Genomic DNA, 21,397 nt, shown 5'->3' with positions numbered 1-21,397 from the left:
CATAGTGAGAATATAGTAGCTTGAATATACAGATATGCTGCAGCTTCACTGGTTGCGAAATTCAGACGATAATTTGTATATTCCGGTTTCAAAGAAAAAGATGGCTTAACAGCTAAACCACAAGAGCAGAATGCGGAATAACATTCTTCATCACTTTCATGTTTTCTATCATAAAGATGCATATTGTTGTGCTTGTCTCCTGTGTCAGAGAAAAAGTAGCTTTCTTCTTAGTAGTGTCACTCAACAGACATATGCATCCAATTTTCTGTTTAGACTTTGATATTTGTATAGACAACAAAATTGAAAATGCCATCTTTCTAACTAAAGACAGCAGTGATTTGTTGTCTTCGGCTGTACTAGGCAATCTTACATAAAGCAATGAATGGCAAAAAAGGCGACAAAATGAGCTATACCTGAGTATCATCATATATGACAAGTTGTAAAAGGTAATATATAGAAAAGATCAACAAAGCTCATTGTGATACGGTGTGGGACACACTGAAAACATATAAATACAGCAGAAGAAGACCAGTGCACAAACGTCCAAGTATAGTAAAATATAAATCTTTTATTCGAGACCACAGATAAAACGGGTTAAGTACGAGGGGCGATCCAAAAGTAATGATAATCAATAATAAACACAATGAATATAGTAAAAAAAAAAAATATTTTTCTACATAGTCTCCTAACAAGTCTATACATTTAGTCCATCTCTTTTCTAAACTTAGAATTCCCTTCGAAAAAAATTCTTGATCTTGACCCTCAAAAAACTCCCCAACAGCGGTTAACACGTCACTATTGTCGTCAAATTTCTTGCCCCGGAGGTGTTCCTTGAGCCGAGGAAAGAGAAAGAAGTCACTGGGGGCTAGATCTGGCGAATAGGGGGGGTGTTCCACCAGTTCAAAGCCCGCTTCTTGAATGGTAGCCATGGCAACTGCAGCTTTGTGAGCCGGTGCGTTATCTTGGTGAAACAGCACTCCAGCCCCCAGTTTGCAGCGCCTTTTCTCCTTGATAGCCTCCCACAATCTTCTTATTTGTTCTGCGTAGTAGGAGCCCGTAATAGTGGCTCCCTTCTCCAAATAGTGCACCATAATAATTCCTTCAGCGTCCCAAAAAACGGACGCCATAACCTTCCCTGCTGAGCTTGACACTTTGAATTTCTTCGGCGTCGGTTCGTCGGCTCGTTTCCATGTCATCGATTGTTGTTTAGTTTCGGGATCAAAGTGGTGGATCCATGTCTCATCCATGGTCAAAAAACATGACAAAAAATTCTCCTTGTCTGCTTGGAACTTTTCGAGATTTGCTATTGAAATGACAACTTGTTTCTTCTTTTGCTCGTCGGTTAACATTTTTGGCACCCAACGAGCGGAGACCTTTCTCATATGCAATTCTTTTGCAAGGATTCTTTGAATACTGCCATATGAGATCCCTGTGACCTCAGCTACATGCCTGATAGTCACTCTTCGATCTGCCAACACAACTTCTTCAACTTTTTTCACGTTTTTTTCATTGAGGGACGTGGATGGGCGTCCTTCGCTATGTTCATCTTCCGTCGATGTTCTTCCCAGCTTAAATTCCTTGGCCCAGCGTGCAACTGTGGAATATGGAGGAGAAGAGTCCCCCAATGTTTCCACCAAGTCGCTGTGTATGTCTTTGGTAGACATTTTTTTCAAGCAGAGGTATTTGATTACAGCTCTGAGCTCGTTTTTTTCCATTTTGATGTTCACTCCTTGGCAGTTCATATTCAAATGAATGTAGCTCCCGGGAATCGTGGCCTATTTAAGTGATTTTTTTTTCCTGGACTAGTGGGTACCCAAGAGAGAAGAAAACATTTTATTTTAATTTCTGTGTGTAATAGAAATAACCGATTATCATTACTTTTGGATCACCCCTCGTATATTAAACCAGTGGGTGGCCAGCAAAAAAAGTAAGGGAAAAATCCCAGCTGACCCCCCCCGAGGAAGGAACTATATCCGAAACGCGTTTTGGGGTCTGGCAGCGTGTGATAGCCCCGTGTTAACCCGTTCTGATATGTGCTTGAGCTATTATTGCCTATGAGGCCCAAAGGAATGTTGTATGTTTATTTAGATATAGTCTTGGTGGTAGTCAGCTGGGATTTTTCCCTTACTTTTTTTGCTGGCCACCCACTGGTTTAATAAACTTAACCCCTGTTCTCCTGGGTCCTCTCTTATTAACTTTCTATCTATCTTGTATTACTCTGCACATCCTGACTGCTATATACCATCTGACATAGGTGCATTGTGCTCCTACACGCTGCCATTTTCTTTCGGTGTCTCTGTTATATGCATTTATTGCCAATTTTATCTGTGGTCTCGAATAAAAGATTTATATTTTAATATACTTGGATGTTTGTGCACTGGTCTTCTTCTGCTGTAATCTTACATAAAGCGCAAAGGCTTACAATTGCAATTGGAATATTAAAAGCAATTATTTGGGAAAAATAACATTTTTTATTTTATTAGTTCTATTTGGCAGAGCAATTCATTTAACTTTAAAAGCAACATTGTTCCAAAGTAATTTTACTCCAAAAATCAAAGAAATCAGAAAACTGAATAATAATAATAATAAATAATAATAATAATTTTATTTCTATAGCGCCAGCATATTCCGCAGCACTTTACATTATAGAGGGGACTTTTACAGACAATAGACATTACAGCATAGCATAGCAATAAACACATAGATCAAAACAGATACAAATAGGAATGAGAGTCCTGCTCGCAAGCTTACAATCTATAAGGGAAAAGGGGAGACAAGAAAGGTGGATGGTAACAATTGCTTTTATTGTTTTTATTGTTTGAACCATCCCTAGTGTAAGAAACGGGTGTTCCTGTTGCTGCATGAACCAGTTAACTGTCTAAATATGTAACAGTACAGACACAGAGGGCTATTAACTGCAAAAAGCATGTGAGAACATGATGTGAGGAACCTGGATATGGTAAAAAAATTTTAAATGAGCCACACAGGAATATTTAGGTTAGTGCCTTGAGACGATAGGCCAGTCTGAACAATTACGTTTTAAGGCACGCTTAAAACTGTGGGGATTGGGGATTAATCGTATTAGCCTGGGCAGTGCATTCCAAAGAATTGGTGCGGAGCGTGAAAAGTCTTGGAGACGGGAGTGGGAGGTTCTGATTAATGAGCATGTTAACCTCAGGTCATTAGCAGAATGGAGGACACAGGTAGGGTGGTAGACTGAGACTAGGTAGGAGATGTAGGGTGGTGCTGAGTCATGGAGTGCTTTGTGGGTGAGGGTAATAAGTTTGTACTGAATTCTGGAGTGGATGGGTAGCCAGTGTAAGGACTGACACAAGGTAGAGGCATCAGTATAGCGATTGGTGAGGAATATGATCCTGGCTGCAGCATTCAGGACGGATTGGAGAGGAGAGGGTTTGGTAAGAGGGAGACCAATTAGTAGAGAGTTACAATAGTCCAGACAAGAATGAATAAGAGAAACAGTAACAGTTTTTGCAGCATCGAAAGTAAGAAAGGGTCGAATTCTAGAAATGTTTTTGAGGTGCAGATAACAAGAGCGAGTCAGTGATCGGATGTGGGGGGTGAATGAAAGCTCGGAATCAAGTATGACCCCAATACAGAGGTCATGTTGCTGGGGAGTAATGGTGGAACCACACTCGAAAATGGCAATGTCAGGCATAGGTAGGTTAGTAGAGGGAGGAAACACGAGGAGTTCAGTTTTTGTCAGGCTCAGTTTCAGAAAGATGGAGGACATGATGTTAGAGACAGTGGTAAGACAATCACTGGTGTTTTCCTAAAAGGCAGGCGTGATATCAGGAGAAGTGTATAATTGAGTGTCATCAGCATAGAGATGGTACTGGAACCCAAAGCTACTGATTGCTTGACCAATAGGGGCAGTATACAAAGAGAAGGGGAGGGTGCCTAGAACCGATCCTTGAGGAACTCCAACAGTAAGGGGCAGATGAGAGGAGGAGGAGCCAGCAAAAGATACAGTAAAGGAGTCATCAGAGAGATAGGAGGAGAACCAGGAGAGAGTGGTCCTTGAGGCCAATGGAACGGAGCATAGTGAGGAGGAGCTGATGATCCACAGTGTTAAATGCTGCGGAGAGATCCAAGAGAATTAGCATGGAGTAGTGACCATTAGATTTAGCTGTTAGTAGATCATTAGAGACTTTAGTGAGGGCAGTTTCAGTAGAGTGTAGAGAGCAGAGACCAGATTGTATAGGGTCGAGGAGAGAATTGTCTGAGAGATAGTGGATAAGATGGGTGTGGACCTGGTGTTCCAGGAGTTTAGAGATGAAGGGAAGATTAGAGACAGGTCTATAGTTAGCGAGACAGTTTTGGTCGAGGGATGGTTTTTTAAGTAATGGCTGTTTGATGGCATGCTTAAATGAGGAAGGAAAGACACCGGAAGAGAGAGAGGTTAAATATTTTAGTCTGGTGAGTGGTGACAGCAGGGGAAAGGGACTCAAGGAGATGTGATGGAATGGGGTCACTGGTGGAAGTGGTAGGGCGAGAAGATGCAAGGAGCCTGATTACGTCTTCTTCTGTGACTGGTTCAAAATCAGAAAATGTATTTTTTTGAAAGTATATGTATGACTTTAAAGGGGTTTTACAAGACTAAGAAACTGGAAAGGTAATCAATAGGAAAGGTAATCAAAATCAGATTGGTAAAGGCATCATTGACAACAAACACCCCCAGCAATCAGTTGTCACTAGGCACGGTGAACACCAGAACTATTATACAATGGACTGAGTCTTACTACTATAGCTATACAGTGCCCATTCTCTGTGTCTGACATATAATATTGATGAGACTTATGATGAGGCTACTTTCACATAATAATAATATTTTTTTATTTTTCTAACGCCAACATATTCTGCAACATTTTACAATTTAAAAGGGGACTTGTACAGACAATAAAGACATTACAAAATAAGCATAACTCAGATAGAAAAAGGAGTGAGGGTCCTGCTTGCCATCTTACAATCTATGAGGATATAGGGGAGACATGAAGGGTAAATGATAAAATGTGGTAATATTGTACGATGCAGCCATAATATACTAACTAGTGTATGCATATAACGCTGCAGGAACTGGTGGCCAGCTAGTATGTGAACAGTACAGACATCATAGAGGGCTATTACGTGCATGGAGGGAGTGAACAGATGCTACATGGGTACTGATTTTGTTGAAAATTTTGTATGTGCCAAATTTCAGAGTTAGATAAGTGAGATGGGGGAATTTACAAGTCTAAAGAAATGTGCTTTTAGGCCATGATTAAAACTGTGGGTATTGGGAATTAATTAAATTGTCCTGGGTAGTGCATTCCAAAGAATTGATGCAGGATGCGTAAAGTCTTGGAAAAGGGAATAGGAGGTTCGGATTACTGAGGACATTAGTTTTAAGTCATTAGCAGAGCAGAAGGCACCTGTAGGGTGGTAGACTGAGACAAGGCAGAAGATGTAGGGGGTGCCGGACTGTGAAGCGCTTTGTGGGTGAGAGTGATAAGTTTATATTGAATTCTTTATTGGATGGGCAATCAGTGTAACAAATGGCATAGGAAAGAGGCATCAGTGTACTCGTTGTCAAGTAATATAATCCTGGCTGCTGCATTCAGGATGGATTGGAGAGGGTAGAGTTTAGTAAGAGGGAGACTGATTAGTAAAGAGTTGCAATAGTCCAGAGGAGCATGAATGAGATGTTTTTGAGCTGTAGGTGACATGAATCGGCAAGTGAGCGGATGTGCAAAGTGAAGGCAAGATCTGACTCAAAGATGAAACCAAGACAGTAGGCATGTCGCTGGAGAGTAAAGGTACTGTCACACTTAGCGATGCACCAGCGATCCCGACCAGAGATATGACCTGGTCAGGATCGCTGGTGCATCGCTAAGTGGTCGCTAGTGAGCTGCCACACAGGCAGATCTCACCAGTGACATAGCAGTGGTTGGGGGTCGCTACTTACCTGTCAGATGAGGCGGTCCTGACGTCCTCCCGCCCGCGTCCACGCGCCGCTCGTCGGTGCCACAGGAAGCCCAACAGGAAGCTGACAACGAGAAACGGTCCAGGACGTTCTCGCGCGATCAGCGATAACCAGCGGGGGAGCAGTCGGAGGTAAGTATCATACATAGCGATATCGCTAGCAATATCTCTATAACGTCACAAAAACCAGTGACTTTATAGCGATATTGCTAGCGATATCGCTTAGTGTGACAGGCCCTTAAGGGTAGAGTCAAATATAGAAATGGTAATGCCAGGAATAGGTAGGTTAGTGGAGGGAGGAAACACAAGGACTTTAGTGTTTGATAGATTCAGTTTTAGATAGAGGGAGGACATAATGCTAGAGACAGTGGAAGACAATCTGTGGCATTTTGTAGTAATGAAGAGTTAATGTCAGGAAACAAGGTATTTAGTTGGGTGTCATCAGAATAGAGATGGTACTGAAAACTGAATCTACTGTTCGCTTGTCCAATAGGGGAGGTGTACAAGGAGAAAAAAGTGGGCCTAGATAATGCCAATGACATCTGGTACAGGGGCATGCTGAGCTGTCAGTGTGCTGATTTACAACTCGACTATCCAATCTGAGACATTTAGTAGAAGAGTTTTCAATAGCATTTGTTCGTTGCGTGGCTTTCCTTAGCATTTTGCTTACCACAGTGTTCTGTTATTTCCTGTTTGGGATAATACAGTTCAAGTTTGCACAATAAGAGATCACTTTTTAATGAGCAAAGTTTTGTATCATGTGATGATTTTATAGACTGCTTTCCTTGTGCAGTACACTTTTGCTAGATTATGCCCTTTAAAAGGGGTATTCTGATATTATGAAATTGGTATAGTTAGACAGTATGAAAGCATGCAAATTTGCAATTGACTTATTTTCTCTATCTGCTGTGGAACTCCTGTTATGAGACCTTTTATCTTATACAGTGTACAGCTTATTGCCAAAGAGACCACCAGAGCCTGGCTATAATGGCAGTAGTTACATTCCAGGCTGAGGAGTTAACTCATGAGCTCTCAGACACCTCTCTTTAGCCCATTCATTTCAAAAGAGCAGTTAGCTGCTCACATTCCTCCCATTTGCTGTCAGCTCTTGACCTGTTATCAGTCCCTCAAAATCACATACCACCACTTTTAAATACTGCTCGCACTTAACTGAGCTACATGTTTGTTTAAATGCTCTCATGCAAATATGCAAATATAGTGATAACAGTTAAGACTTCACAAGAACCACAAGCTAATTTTGTTTCAGTAGAACAATAAAGCTCAGCACAAGTTCTGCTAATGCTATAGTTCTGCTGAAGACCAAAACTGACACTCAAGGATCAGTGATCAATCCCCAGAAAAAAAGAAGTGAAAGAGATTAGAAAGCTTTGCTGCTGAATACACAAGGTGAGAATAAACCTTTGATTTTAATTTGGAAATGCCATACAATTTTTCAATCATGTAATTGAATAATGAAGTTAAATAGATTTGCATCAGGTGTGTAATTTGAAATTTGAAAATATGAAATAGAAGAAAGTAGTGGCTTTGGAGTTGATATATATATATATATGATAAATGTGCCATGAGTCAAGGAATGCCTATATATATATTCAATTTTAACATTTCAAAAGTTACAAAAAGACCAGGCCAGGCAATGCAAATTTCCTAGCTTTAAAGAAACCCAGCCTCATTTAACCTTGTGCCAAAAAAGAGCAGCCATGGGTTCTTTTAAGTAGCTGCCTAGCACTCTGAAAAGGAAAATGGTGAAATCCCACAAAGCAGGAGAAGGCTATAAGAACATAGCAAAACATATTCAAGTAGCCCTTTCCTCAGCTCGAAATGTAATTAAGAAATGGCAGTTAACAATGGAAGTCAAGATAAGGTTTGAAAGACCAAGCAAAATTTCAGAAGAACCCATGGCTGCTGTTTTTGGCACAAAGTTAAATGATGCTGGAATTTTTTTTAGAATAATAATCTTTTGATTTTTACATAGTGCTAACGTATTCTGCAGTGCTTTACAGTTTGCACAAATTATCATCGCTGTCCCTGATGGGGCTCAAAATCTAAAATCCCTATCAGTATGTCTTTGGAATGTGGGAGGAAACCAGAGTAACCGGAGGAAACCCACGCAAACACGGGGAGAACATACAAACTCCTTGCAGATGTTATCCTTGGTGGGATTTTATAAAGCTTGGAAATTTGCATCACCTGGCCTTTCCTAATGATGATAGTGAAGAAACCATAACCCTAACAGGCTAATTAAGATCTGAAACTATGGTTAAAGTTTTCTGAGCACAAAATACAGGTCCTGACTGGCACAGGGTCAGCATAGCCTGATGAATTGAGTTAAGCTTCACAAACAAGGCACCAGGTTTCCCCTTGAGAAATTACTATAAGCTGCGCATGCCAAAGAGTGTGAAAGTTTTTGCCATATTTGCATTGTGTAAGTGTCATGCACTGAAATTACACAGAAGCAAATGCTATGTCAGTTTGCAATAGGTGTAAATAAAATAATGAAAAATATATAACAGCTGATGTTTTTATCATTTAATTAATGAAAAAATTGAATAATTCAATAATGTAACAAAAAAGTTAGAGTTTCCTTCAGAAGGAGCAAAAATTAGAAAACTAGAAAATTAGTGTTACAGAAATACAATTTTTTTAAGTTAAAACAAAATATGGAATGAGATAAAAGAAAATTAGATTTGTGCTTTTTTATTATATTTGGAAACATCTAAAATCCTGCAGTATGACATTTATTTTAGAAAATAATCCCTTCTTAGAGAAACTGCTGCTTACAGAAAGCTCACAGTCATTTTTCATTGTAGGTAGCAATGAACATGGAGTGCACACAGAGCTCACCGTGCCGTAGAGAAGCTATCAGTTGGTTCTTACAGTAGGAATTAAGTGGCAAAGCAGACTAATATGACACACCAAGGACAATTTAAGAAAAACTGTCTTGTGCTCTTTTCGTACAAGGTGTTCCTGAAAATGCCAGATGTAAAAAGATTTCCGTAGAGACCAATAAAAATGTTTCCTACTAAATATAACCTGAACACAAAGCCAGTGCCTGGAGCTAACAAACAGATGTGCAATCTTTAACATTGCTCCAACCAAAATGTATCAAAAGCTCACATGAATTAAAATAAAATCCAAATTATCTTGATGACATATGCAATGAAGAGGTCAAAAAACATTGACATACTACCAGCCATTATAGGACTATTGAATAAGGCTATGCAGCAATATCAAAAGCAATGCCATATAGTATGCACAGACAAAAATATATATTATGTTCCAACAGAGGCATCTCCTACTTTTATGTATCACTTGTGTGCTTGTCTTTGTTGTCATGACTTTGAATATGTCTTTGTACATTTAGCCACAAAAGTGATAGAGCATAAAGATTGTCCAGAATGAAATCAGTAGGACCATAGTCGTTATGCTAGGTCAGTATTCCATGACTGCTGGATGGAAGAACTGCAAATCACCTCCTACCTGGCGCTTCTTCTGATTTGTAGGCCTGCCGTGATGTCATTGTTGCACTGTCATACGTACATTTTGCCGTACCAAGCCTAATAACCAGAAGAGATGCCAAAAATGACATTGCAAGAAATAAAGTCAACCAGAATCATAAGTTTCATATTTTGACCACATTTGTATAATTGAAAAATGACTCTGTTGACATTCATATGGAAGCCCCAGGTTTAAGTCATGAATGGGGACAAAAATGTAGTGTGGATTCTGCTTTAGTTTAAACCCTTTCTGATGTCAGGCATAATAGAACGCCGACGTTGGACTCCCTCCCTTTGATGTGGAGTCTGGTGGTGAGCCCACATCTTTCCTGTGACTTACCAGCTGTTTTTCACAGCTGACATGTGTTCGGAGTAGCCGCGGGTGGAATCGTGATCTACCCATGGCTATTAATTGGTAAATGCCGCTGTCAAAAACTGACAGTAGTATTTAACTCGCACTTCAGGCCATAGGGCTTGAAATTTGCCCACCGGTGACCCCATCACGTGATCGTGGGTCACCGGCTTGTAGGCATGACTACTAGGGGTCTCCTGAAGACCTCTATTGTTGTCACTGCTGGTTTGATGTGAGCGCTAACTGGTGGTCAGCGCTCATAGCAAGTGAGTAATTCTACTACATAGAGGCTGTACGTAGCACAGCCGATCGGGTTGTTGCAGCTTCTAGTTTCCCATGGAGACTATTGAAGCATGCCAAAAGTAAAAAAATTTTTTTTAAAAATATAAAAAAATATAAAAGTCCAAATCACCAGCCTTTTGCCACATTCAAAATAAAACAATAAAAAAATCAAACATATACATATTTGGTATCGCCGCATTCAGAATTGTCCGCTATATCAATAAAAAAGGAATAACCTGAATTGCTAAATGGCATAGTGAAAAAAAAGTCAAAACGCAAGAATAACATTTTTTTGGTTGCCATAACATTACATTAAAATGCAATAATGGGCGATCAAAAATTCTTATCTGCACCAATATATCATCAAAAACGTCTGCTCGGTATGCAAAAAAAAGCTTTTACCCAACCCAAGATGAGGAAAAATGGAGACGCTATGGGCATCGGAAAATGGCGCAATTTTTTTTTAACAAAGTTTGGAATTTTTTGCACCACTTAGATAAAAAAGAATTTATACATGTTTGATGTCTATGAACTTGTAATGACCTGTAGAATCATAATAGCAGGTCAGTTTGAGCATTTAGGGAACCTAGTAAAAAAGCCAAGCAAAAAACAAGTGTGGGATTGCACTTTTTTTGCAATTTCACCGCACTTGGAATTTTTTTCCGTTTTCTAGTACACGACATGGTAAAACCAATGGTGTTGTTCAAAAGTACAACTTGTCCCACAAAAAACAAGCCCTCAGATGGCAGAAAAATAAAAAAGTTATAGCTCTGAGAAGAAGGGGAGCAAAAAACGAAAACGCAAAACCAAAAAAAGCTCCAGTCATGAAGGGGTTAATTAAAAAAAGAAGCTTTGAGACCAATATTTTAGGAATAGATTCTAAAGATTGCAGTTATGTCATAATCTTTATTACTGCAGACCCACAAGCACCAACACTTTTATAGGAGACAAGAAGTTTTCTTATTTTTTTTAATAATTTTTGCTATTATAGAATTCATCATTTAACAGAGACTGTAATAGGTGTAGGTCAGAAAAAAATAAAATAAATGTTTTCACTCTCCATCAGGAAGAACACTGGAGAGGTCACGCAGATTCCACCGCTGCCACCAATTTATCAAAGGACGCAATTCCGCTGCCTCCAAACGCCAGGACAATTAGGCAATTGATTGATTGGTGATGGATGAGGTCATGGCTGTCATTGGGGCCTTCATATAGTGAACATGTGATATATACACCTCTGATTCCAAAGCCTGTAATATATATATATATATATATATATATATATATATATACCCCAATGCAATCACTGCCAACTACACAATAACAAAATGAACTACTAGCTGCCACCACCAATCATTTATACAGGCGATTGGACATCCTCGACAGATAGAGTATGGCTTCAGGGCATGGTTTACAAAGCAAGAGGAATGGATATATTACATTTTAAATATTTCATCAGGAAAAGTAGGTAATGTTTATAAAAAATACACAAAGATTATACAAAATGGGAACAAAACAATATGGTATATGTAATCATATGAAATAGAAGGGATAACGAAATAAAAAGTACTAAACCTGTGACATGGAAATGGGTCAGAACTTGGCGGAGGGAAGCATTTCTTAGAACAACTCCTTAGAGCAGTCTTCCCCAACTCCAGTCCTCAAGAGCCACCAATGGATCATGTTTTCTGGATTTCCTTAGTATTGCCCTGGTGATAATTGCAGTACCTGCACAGGCAATAATTTCATCACCTGGGCAATACTAATAAAAACCTGAAAACATGACCTGTTGGTGGCTCTTGAGGACTGGAGTTGGGGAACACTGCCTTAGAGCAATGGACAGAACCACAGAGTACTCTGTCTTCCAGAACTGACAAATGACAAAAACCCAAACTCTACTTTTCATCAGATCAGATTGCTTCCTATCAAGATTTGGATAGCATCAACCATGTGTCTGATATTAAGTCAGGGATGTTCGGCTGGCCTTTTGGTGATGTGAATAAATGTGCTATGTTGTCCCTTTGCTACGATACCAAAAATATATTTCTAACATATCTACCATAAATTTCAGAATGAGGCAAACCCAAATATTTATCACTGACAACTGGCTCCTGAGAGTCTGAGATAATTCTTTTAAACAGAGGAAGCCCCTGTACGTCTCTTCTGAGTATACCAATCCTAGACTTGTTGGCTGGTTCTAATCAGATTCCTTGTTGTAAATACCTGTTCATGGCAGGAAGTCCTACTTCAATCGAAGATGAAGTGTTAGTTATTTCTCACATCCCCCATAATAATTCATCTCATATGCTCAATATGATGGTGACATGTCACCTCTCTGGAGATGTCTTTATGGATTTTACATTATTTCTCTATGACACTCTCTACGACACTTAATATTATAGACCTTTAGCTATATTTAAACATCCATGACACTGGAACAGCTAAGAACATTTAAGTGACTACCTCCTGAATCATAGTCACTGTAAAAAAATGTGGGACTAGTATTGTATTGCCTAGCTTCCACAACTTCAATTAGTTGAGCTGATTGAGCCACTTGAAATTAATTCAAATTCACTAGCTTCCTGAATTCTCCTAAAAAAGGTGAGTCATGGTGAATGTAATCGCTCTACTGCAAAATTTGACATGAAAGCAGGTATATAGCACTCAGAGGGCTAAAACGATTGCATTGAACCCCTTTTGAGCTCTCTTCACTGCCTTATTAATGTCCAAGTGATGTCAACGTATCTGAATAGGGAAAAATATGCAGTAACCATTGGCAACCAACAGTCTACATAACACACTCTGTAGTATTAAACTGTTTAGATTACTTAGCTTTAAAAATGGTCCAAAAGTTATTTTTAAGGTTACTGGTGTTTATAGACAGCTGATATAAATGGAAGAAGCTGTGGCTTTTTTCATACAAGGAATTCATAGTCACACTAAAGCAGCTTCAGAGTTTCACTATCTTACTTGAATCTTTGGATCAATATTCACAGAATGGCTTCCACTCACATGTTTGATGTGCTTCACTAGTGAAGTAGTACAACACAATCTAGTGTTGGCCTTTTTAGATCCCTAAGTGGAATAAGATGTGCATTTTGATATCCTATCCCTACTCTGTATGAGCATAGAATGGCGCTCCTTGGCCAGCCCTCATCTTTTATAATTTCTGTGATTGCAAGCCCTTAATGGCACAATTAGAAAATGTGATGTGATAACTGAAGGCCGTTATGGGGATGCCCGTCTGTGTCTGACATCATTAGCCCACTCTCTAAGGCTGGTTTCACATTTGCGTTTTTTTGCGCTGGAAAAAAACGCATACGTGCGCATGCGTTTTTCCCCTATATTTAACATGGGTGCGCATACCTGCGCGCTGGTAAGCGCACGTATGCGATTTTCATGCGCTGCGTTTTTTTGGGGTGTGCGTTTGTATTTTCCAGACGCAGCATGTTGCATTTTTTGGCCCTGCAAAAAAGCGCATGCGCACGTATGCGCACGTTTTGCGCTAAAAATGGCCATTATAGCCTATGGATGCGCATACATGCGCACTGGCATGCTCATGTATGCGTTTTTTTGCACATGCGTTTTTTTTTGTTAACCATGGAATTTAGGGGTTTGGGTTAGAGTTAGGGTTAGTTAAGGGGGTTTAGGGTTAGGGTTAGGGTCAGGGTCAGGGTTAGGGTTGGGGTTAGGGTCAGGGTTAGGGTTAAGTATGGTTTGGTTAAGGGTTAGGGTCAGGGTTAGGGTTAGGGTCAGGGTTAGGGTTAAGTATGGTTTGGTTAAGGGTTAGGGTCAGGATTAGGGTTAAGTATGGTTTGGTTAAGGGTTAGGGTCAGGGTTAGGGTTAGGGTTAGGGTTAGGGTTAAGGTTAGTTAGGGTTTGGGTTAGGGTTAAGTATGGTTTGGTTAAGGGTTAGGGTCAGGGTTAGGGTTAGGGTCAGGGTTAGGGTTAGGGTTAAGGTTAGTTAGGGTTTGGGTTAGGGTTAAGTATGGTTTGGTTAAGGGTTAGGGTCAGGGTTAGGGTTAGGGTCAGGGTTAGGGTTAAGTATGGTTTGGTTAAGGGTTAGGGTCAGGGTTAGGGTTAGGGTTAGGGTCAGGGTTAGGGTTAGGGTTAGTTAGGGTTAGGGTTAGGGTCAGGGTTAAGGTCAGGGTTAGGGTTAGTTAGGGTTTAGGGTTTGGGTTAGGGTTAAGTATGGTTTGGTTAAGGGTTAGGGTCAGGGTTAGGGTTAGGGTTAGGGTCAGGGTTAGGGTTAGGGTTATGGTTAGTTAGGGTTTAGGGTTTGGGTTAGGGTTAAGTATGGTTTGGTTAAGGGTTAGGGTCAGGGTTAGGGTTAGGGTCAGGGTTAGGGTTAGGGTTAGGGTTAGGGTCAGGGTTAGGGTTAGTAAAGTCATGGTTTGGGTTAGTGTGAGGGGCCACCTAATGTTGGAAAAAACCGCAAACGCGGTAAAAACGCACTAAAAACGCATACAAACGCATAAAAACGCTGCGTTTTTTTCATGCATGCTCATAAAAATGCTTGAAAAAAACGCAGCAGTTGTATGCTTTTGTATGCGTTTTTTCAATGCGTTTTTTTGCGGGAAAAACGCGCTGCAAAAAAAAGCAAGTGTGAAACTAGCCTAAGTCTTCAATAGCATGTGAAAATGCTCAGGACACTTTTTGTAGATGTACTCATTATCCATTAGGAAAATGCTGAAATATGAGAGGACCTGTCAATTTCAGGAAATTTAACTCAAAGGTAATTCCTCATAAATTTATTTGATCATCTTTACAAGTTCGTTTTTATTATTACACTAGCGATAAACTGTCATTGGTATGGATTCCCATATCACTGAAGAGGCACCCTAGGACCAAATTAATATCCCACCAAATAATACAAAAATGACTTACTGTAGTGGAAAAATAATAAAAAAACTTTTAGTGATATAATTAATAAATAATCATCCACCGTATTTGTGTGCAGTCTGTCCTCAAACCCCAATTTTTAAGGGGTTCAAAGAGGGGACTCATATAAGTAAAAATAGGACACTATAATATCAGATTCATGTACACACTCTAACGTGAAACCCTCACTCCACTCATTTTATGCCCCACTCAATCTCCGAAGATGAGGGAGAGGCCACTAGGTATACTTTATAAAGAGTTGTGCTTAACAATTATTGCACTGTGCCCTTATCCTGAGGATATAACAATGCATCATTCCCTATTACTAAAGGCAAATCTGCTAATATGAGACACCCAGTAAATTAAAATAAAGTGCATAGATTATTGCACACTATCCGCCATTGGACATATCCAAGAGTTATTGGAGTTCTTAGAGTCCAGCCAATGCCACCATGTTATACATTGCAAATCATTCAATGTGCCAATCTCATTAGAGAGCAGTCACAAAATTATAGCATTGCCAAGTGTTCTGATACAGTGTCACTATAATGAGAAACTACAAATCAAAGCTCCTTTAACAAATAGAGACAAAGGAATGACATCCGATAGCTAGATAAACCACCGCATTGATTAATAGGCAACAAAAAAAATAGCCACCAATAGATTTCTGATTTTAGAAGGATGCATCATTCACAGAAGGCTGATTTGATGGGGCCTCACAGAAATATAAACATATTTAAAAAATATTCTCTACTGAACAATTATTAAAAACATGATTAATGATATATCCTTAAAATTCACACAAAAAAATTGTGCAAAACAAATCCACAAGGGGTACAAAACTGAACTAAATATATTAGAACATATCCATCTAATGGGAGTATTCAAACTGAGTAATAATAGTCAAAAAACTGGAGGAGGATTTTTGTGATATGAAGAAGACTATCAAAAAAAGCCAACCATATGGTGCTTAAATACCCTATTGCACAGTGATAAAGTCTTTGGCTTGGTGCAGAGGGTGGCACCCAAGGAAGCCCAACTGGCTCTGGCATTCCCAGTTGGCTGGCCCAAATGTGCCCTATTGCACCCTATAGTGATTAAAACTTAATATCTATTTATACAATTGCCTTGTAATGTTTTCATTTCCTGTTTTGTCCAGATGTCACCATATCCCAGAATTCCAAGCAGAGGAAGTTCACCCACCGCCATATCTATAGGCAGAGGAAGCCGGTCACATTAAAGGGGTTTTCCCACGAAAGAAAGTTCATTTTAAAAATTGTCTGACCGTGTACGAAGCATACCACATCTCCTGTGCAGGGGAGGAAGCAAAAGACAATACTGACATTACAGCAGGGGATCACAGAGGATTCATTTTGTGAGGTAAAATATTGTCACTTTGCCACCAATACGTTGTCCTGTCGTGTTGCGGTCGGGTTAGCCGAGTCTATGGTGCCTGCAGTTTATGGGCTTCCAATGTGGGCTGCGGGATCTGGCAGCAAAGGCTGGTTCCGTAGTGCCAATAGGACAAGCACCCCCTGTAGGACTGTGGGTTTTGATAACTGCGGCCGGCTCGTGGCCTTGCAACTTTGTTTTTCATGGGTACCTTCTGCTACCCATCCGGGTTCCAGCACCGTCAGCTGGTTCTCGGCAGTGCCCTTGGCTGAGGTGCCTCCTTCTCTGAATCTGAGTTCCAGCAACATCTGTTGGTCCTTGGTAGTGCTTTCTAGCACAGGTACCTCCTGCTTAGTAACCAGGTTCCAGCACCGTCAGCTGGTCCTCGGTAGTGCCATTGGCTCTTGTTCCTTCTGCTGCCCCACCGATTTCCAGCACCATCAGCTGGTTCTCGGCACTGTCTTTAGCATGGATACTCCCTCCTGCCCAGCCTGGTTCCTGCACGTCTGCTGTTTCCGGGTAGTGTCAACGTCACTTGCCACCAATACGTTGTCCTGTCGTGTTGTGGTCAGGTTAGCCGAGTCTATGGTGCCTGCAGTTTATGGGCTTCCTATGTGGGCTGCGGGATCTGGCAACAAAGGCTGGTTCCGTAGTGCTAATAGGACAAGCACCCCCTGTATGACTGTGGGTTTCGGTAACTGCGGCTGGCTCGTGGCCTTGCAACTTTGTGTTTCATGGGTACCTTCTGCTACCCATCTGGGTTCCAGCACCGTCAGCTGGTTCTCAGCAGTGCCTTTGGCTTAGGTGCCTCCTTCTCGGTATCCGAGTTCCAGCAATGTCTGCTGGTCCTTGGTAGTGCTTTCTAGCACAGGTACCTCCTGCTTAGTAACCGGGTTCCAGAACCGTCAGCTGGTCCTCGCTAGTTCCATTGGCTTTTTCAGCTTCTGTTACCCATCCGGGTTCCAGTACCGTCAGCTGGTTCTCGGCTGTGCCTTTGGCTTAGGTGCCTCCTTCTCGGTATCCGAGTTCCAGCAACTTCTGCTGGTCCTTGGTAGTGCTTTCTAGTACAGGTACCTCCTGCTTAGTAACCAGGTTCCAGCACCGTCAGCTAGTCCTCGGTAGTGCCATTGGCTCTTGTTCCTTCTGCTGCCCCTCCGGGTTCCTGCACTGTCAGCTGGTCCTCGCTAGTTCCATTGGCTCTTGCAGTTTCTGCTACCCATCCGGGTTCCAGTACCGTCAGCTGGTTCTCAGCAGTTCCTCAGCCTTCTTGTACCTTCTGCTACATTTCCAGGTTCAAGCTTTTGGAAATGGTTTTTGGTTATCACTCTTGATCTCCCTGATGACGACCCTGAAGACGACCCTGAAGACCACCCCGAAGAAGACGACGACCATGAAAACGATGACCCTGAAAACGATGACCCGGAAGACCACCCTGAAGAAGACCAAAAAGATGACCCTGAAGAAGATGACCAAGAGGACAAAGAACATGAAGACAATCACCAAGATACAGAACAACAAAAGACAGAAGACAAAAGAAGCAGAAGACCAAGAAGCAGAAGAACAAAAAGCAGAAGAACATTAAGCATAAGACTAAAAATCAGAGCAAAAGATATTATCTAAATTATAAGCAGAAGAAGACTAAGCAGTGTATGGGGGTGAGTCCGTTCCTCCTCGTGGTGCCCCTGGAAAATGCCTGCTGCTGCAGGCCAAACTGAACGTGGACAAATCGTGTTGTAAATCTTTTGTGACAGGCAGAACGGAAGGTGTAATCTTCAAACTTTTATAGATAACAACTACAGGAATGACTGTCACAAATAAGAATATGATGAAGAAGAATACGAAGAAGATGAAGAAGTAAAATATGAAGATGAATAATGGTTGAATAAGAAGAATATGAAGAATGTAAAAAAAAAGAATAATAGGAAGAAGGTGAAGAAGGAGATGAATAAGGTGAAGAAGAAGTTGATGAAAAAGATGCTGCTGCCGCTGAGGATCATGAAGGAGAAGGTGTGTGAGAAGTAAAAAAGAAGGTGAAGAGCATGGAAGTAGTGAAGCATACATATCTGACAAAATATAAAAAAGCTTAACATAGTCAATATCTTTGTAACTCCGAACATCTTAAAAAAAATTAATTCCTGCTATTCCATTTGATTGGGCTAAACCTCTATGCCTTTAATGTCTTCTCCACCTCCCCCAATACATTCTACATTATTCTTAGTTGTTTTTCTTCATGTAGAATTAACCTACTAGGAAAGAAAGGGGTTTTTTTAATTCCGATATTTCTGTCCCATTGACTTGCATTGGTTTCCGGTATCGGAATCGGCGATATCCGATACTTTTTGGATATCGGTCCGATCCAATCCGATCCGATATTTCATGATATCGGATGGGTTGGCTCAACACTAGTACACATACAAACTAGTTGCAGGTTCTGAGACTGAACTCTCTATGTAGTTGTATACAGGCTGTGCCTGTTTGAAACAAAGCATTATAATTTATGCTAATTTTAATCACTTGGGCATACGTGTAATATGGCTCCCTGTTTGGACAGCAGTATCCCTGTTATGTTGTTTGTTTAAATATTTTATTTTCTGGACATTATTTTGTAGCAGATTGTGCACAATAAAATTTGTAATTTTTGGCAATTTAAACTTTGCTCTGTTGTGTTTGATTTATATTGATTGGAGTTTTTGCTATAATATTTGTCTATTGGGTTCTTTTTCGTGTTGTTCGTACTAGAAGTCATGTCACATAACTTTTGCTTTTTCATTTTGTACATATTGTAGCAATTTACAAGTTATCAGTTAGCAGAGGTGCAGTAAATCAAAAGCTCACACTTTTGAGTCATTACTCAAACTTGAATAAATGTTGAAGAATGAATATTGGACAACAAGCCATCCATAATGATTTATAAATCTGTAACAAGCAATTAGATATTTTAAAACTAACTCAGTTACATACATTTCATAGTAATAAATATTATATTTTGCATTTCAGTTTGAGCAAGCAAACACTGCAATAGCAAACTTTGAAAAGTATTACAAACCATAAAAAGCATCTACAGATGAATGTTACATATACTGCTGAGAAATGTAAATCCATATTCATCATTGCCAAAGCTTCATACTTATTATTATGACTCAGGTAAATGTATTCATTTTCACCAATACATAGATAGAGAAGCTGCAGCTGCACCCCCCTCATCCCTTTCTATTATTTCTGTATTAGTGAAGATGGATTTTTCAAGCACTGAAGTTTTTAAAGAAAGCCTGTGAGCAGGCAAATAGGAATTATAAAATACTTGAAGGTAACAGAGATAAAATCTTACCATAGTAAAATATATTAGACACCGACAACATTCTCATGTACTGCTGTTTAAAAGAAATATATTCTATATTGTAGAAGCCAAAAATACATTGAATCTGCTTTTTCTGTTGTTTTATGGTCTAATCATGAGAAAATAGGAATATGTTATCAGTGGATATTTATGGTTTAAGCCTTTCACCCCTTTTTGCGTTTTCCGTTTTGAGTTTTCCTTTTTGCTCCCCTTCTTACCAGAGCCATAACTTTTATTTTTCTGTCAATATGGCCATGTGATAGCTTATTTTTTGTGAGACGAGTTGTACTTTTGAAAAACACCATTGATTTTGCCATATAGTGTACTGGAAACCGGAAAAATTCAAAGTGTGGTGAAATTGCAAAAAAGTGCAATTCTACAATTGTTTTTGTCTTGTTTTTTTTTTTATCATGTTCATTAAATGCTAAAACTGCCATTATGATTTTTCCAGGTCATTACAAGTTTGTAGATACTAAACATGTATAGGTTCTTTTTTATTTAAGTGGTGAAAAAAAATCCAAAGTTTCTCCCAAAAAAAAAGGTCTTCGTTTTCAGAGACCAGTAGCGTTTCCTTTTTCGTGACCGGGGGCTGGCTACGATACGATTCGATACACTTTATTGATCCTGAGAGACATTATGGCTGAGGGCTTATACTTTGAATGCCAAGCTATCGTTTTTATTGATACCATTTTGGCGTAGATACGATCTATTGATCGACTGCTATTTCATTTTAATGCATTGTTTCAGCAACCAAAAAACTTAATTCGCCAGTTTCTGAGCTGGGAACGGTGGTGATGTATGAGGTGTGCTTACTCCCGGGCTGAACCCGTCTAGTGGGCACAGTCTGGCTTTATACATTTGTATGGAGCAAGGTTACGCTCTGTCTAGTGTTGCTGCCACCCTCGCTCAACACAAGTGTATTAGACAGCATCTGTCCGGGAGTATGAATATTGCATACACCACCAAAGTTCCCTGCCTCAGAAACCGGTGAATCTTCGAAGTGCACAGTGCATGCGCTGGGGAAATTTCACAGTGAAAACTTTATAAAACATAGGTTCCCAAAATAGTATCAATAAAAAATCAGTTCAATGTCCAAAGCCAATCACAATTGGAAAATTGCGACAGAACATTTGTTTCATATATTACAGAAGTTTGGTATTGACGTAATTGTACTGACGTGGAGAATCATGCTGCCAGGTCATTTGTGAATGAAACCCTAAAAGCAAATGCAGTGTTGCATTTTTTTTGCAATTTTAGCGCACTTTGAATTTTTTTTCCATTTTATAACTTATATGATAAAATGAATAGTATCGTCAATGTTGTCAAAGGTGTCAGCATGAGGTTTTAATACATAACAGTTTTCTATTGTACAGGCATCTAATCTTGTTTAGAAAGTATCAGAGAACTTTATTTTTACATCAATAGTCAGCTTTCTATCCTGGGCATTGCAATTTAACATTTTAATTCAAACTGTATTATAAATGTACAGATACTTACTCCTGTTATATAACGCGTCCTACACTGGATGGTTCCAAATAATCCAAGGATAACAATAATTATATGTACAAAATTTGCCAAGATAGGTGCCCACTGGTAGCCAAGGAAGTCAAATATTTGTCTCTCCAGAATGCAGGCCTAAAAGAAAACCACATATAAATA

The 21,397-nt window shown here is 39.8% G+C and overlaps 1 protein-coding gene across 1 annotated transcript in view; it reads right to left on the bottom strand.

The window, feature by feature from the left end:
* Positions 1-21,397, bottom strand: part of NKAIN2 (sodium/potassium transporting ATPase interacting 2) — a 1,580,095-nt gene that overhangs the window by 967,279 nt on the left and 591,419 nt on the right. Inside the window, exon 2 of the mRNA XM_073575747.1 lies at positions 21,236-21,373. Within this exon, the coding sequence (XP_073431848.1) occupies positions 21,236-21,373 (138 nt within the window). The remainder of the gene's footprint in view (positions 1-21,235; positions 21,374-21,397) is intronic.

Source organism: Dendrobates tinctorius, unplaced genomic scaffold (assembly GCF_039654945.1).
Source record: "Dendrobates tinctorius isolate UK_male_01 unplaced genomic scaffold, ASM3965494v1 ptg000046l, whole genome shotgun sequence".
Taxonomy (NCBI): Eukaryota; Metazoa; Chordata; class Amphibia; order Anura; family Dendrobatidae; genus Dendrobates; species Dendrobates tinctorius.
This window is presented reverse-complemented; position numbering and strand designations above follow the sequence as displayed.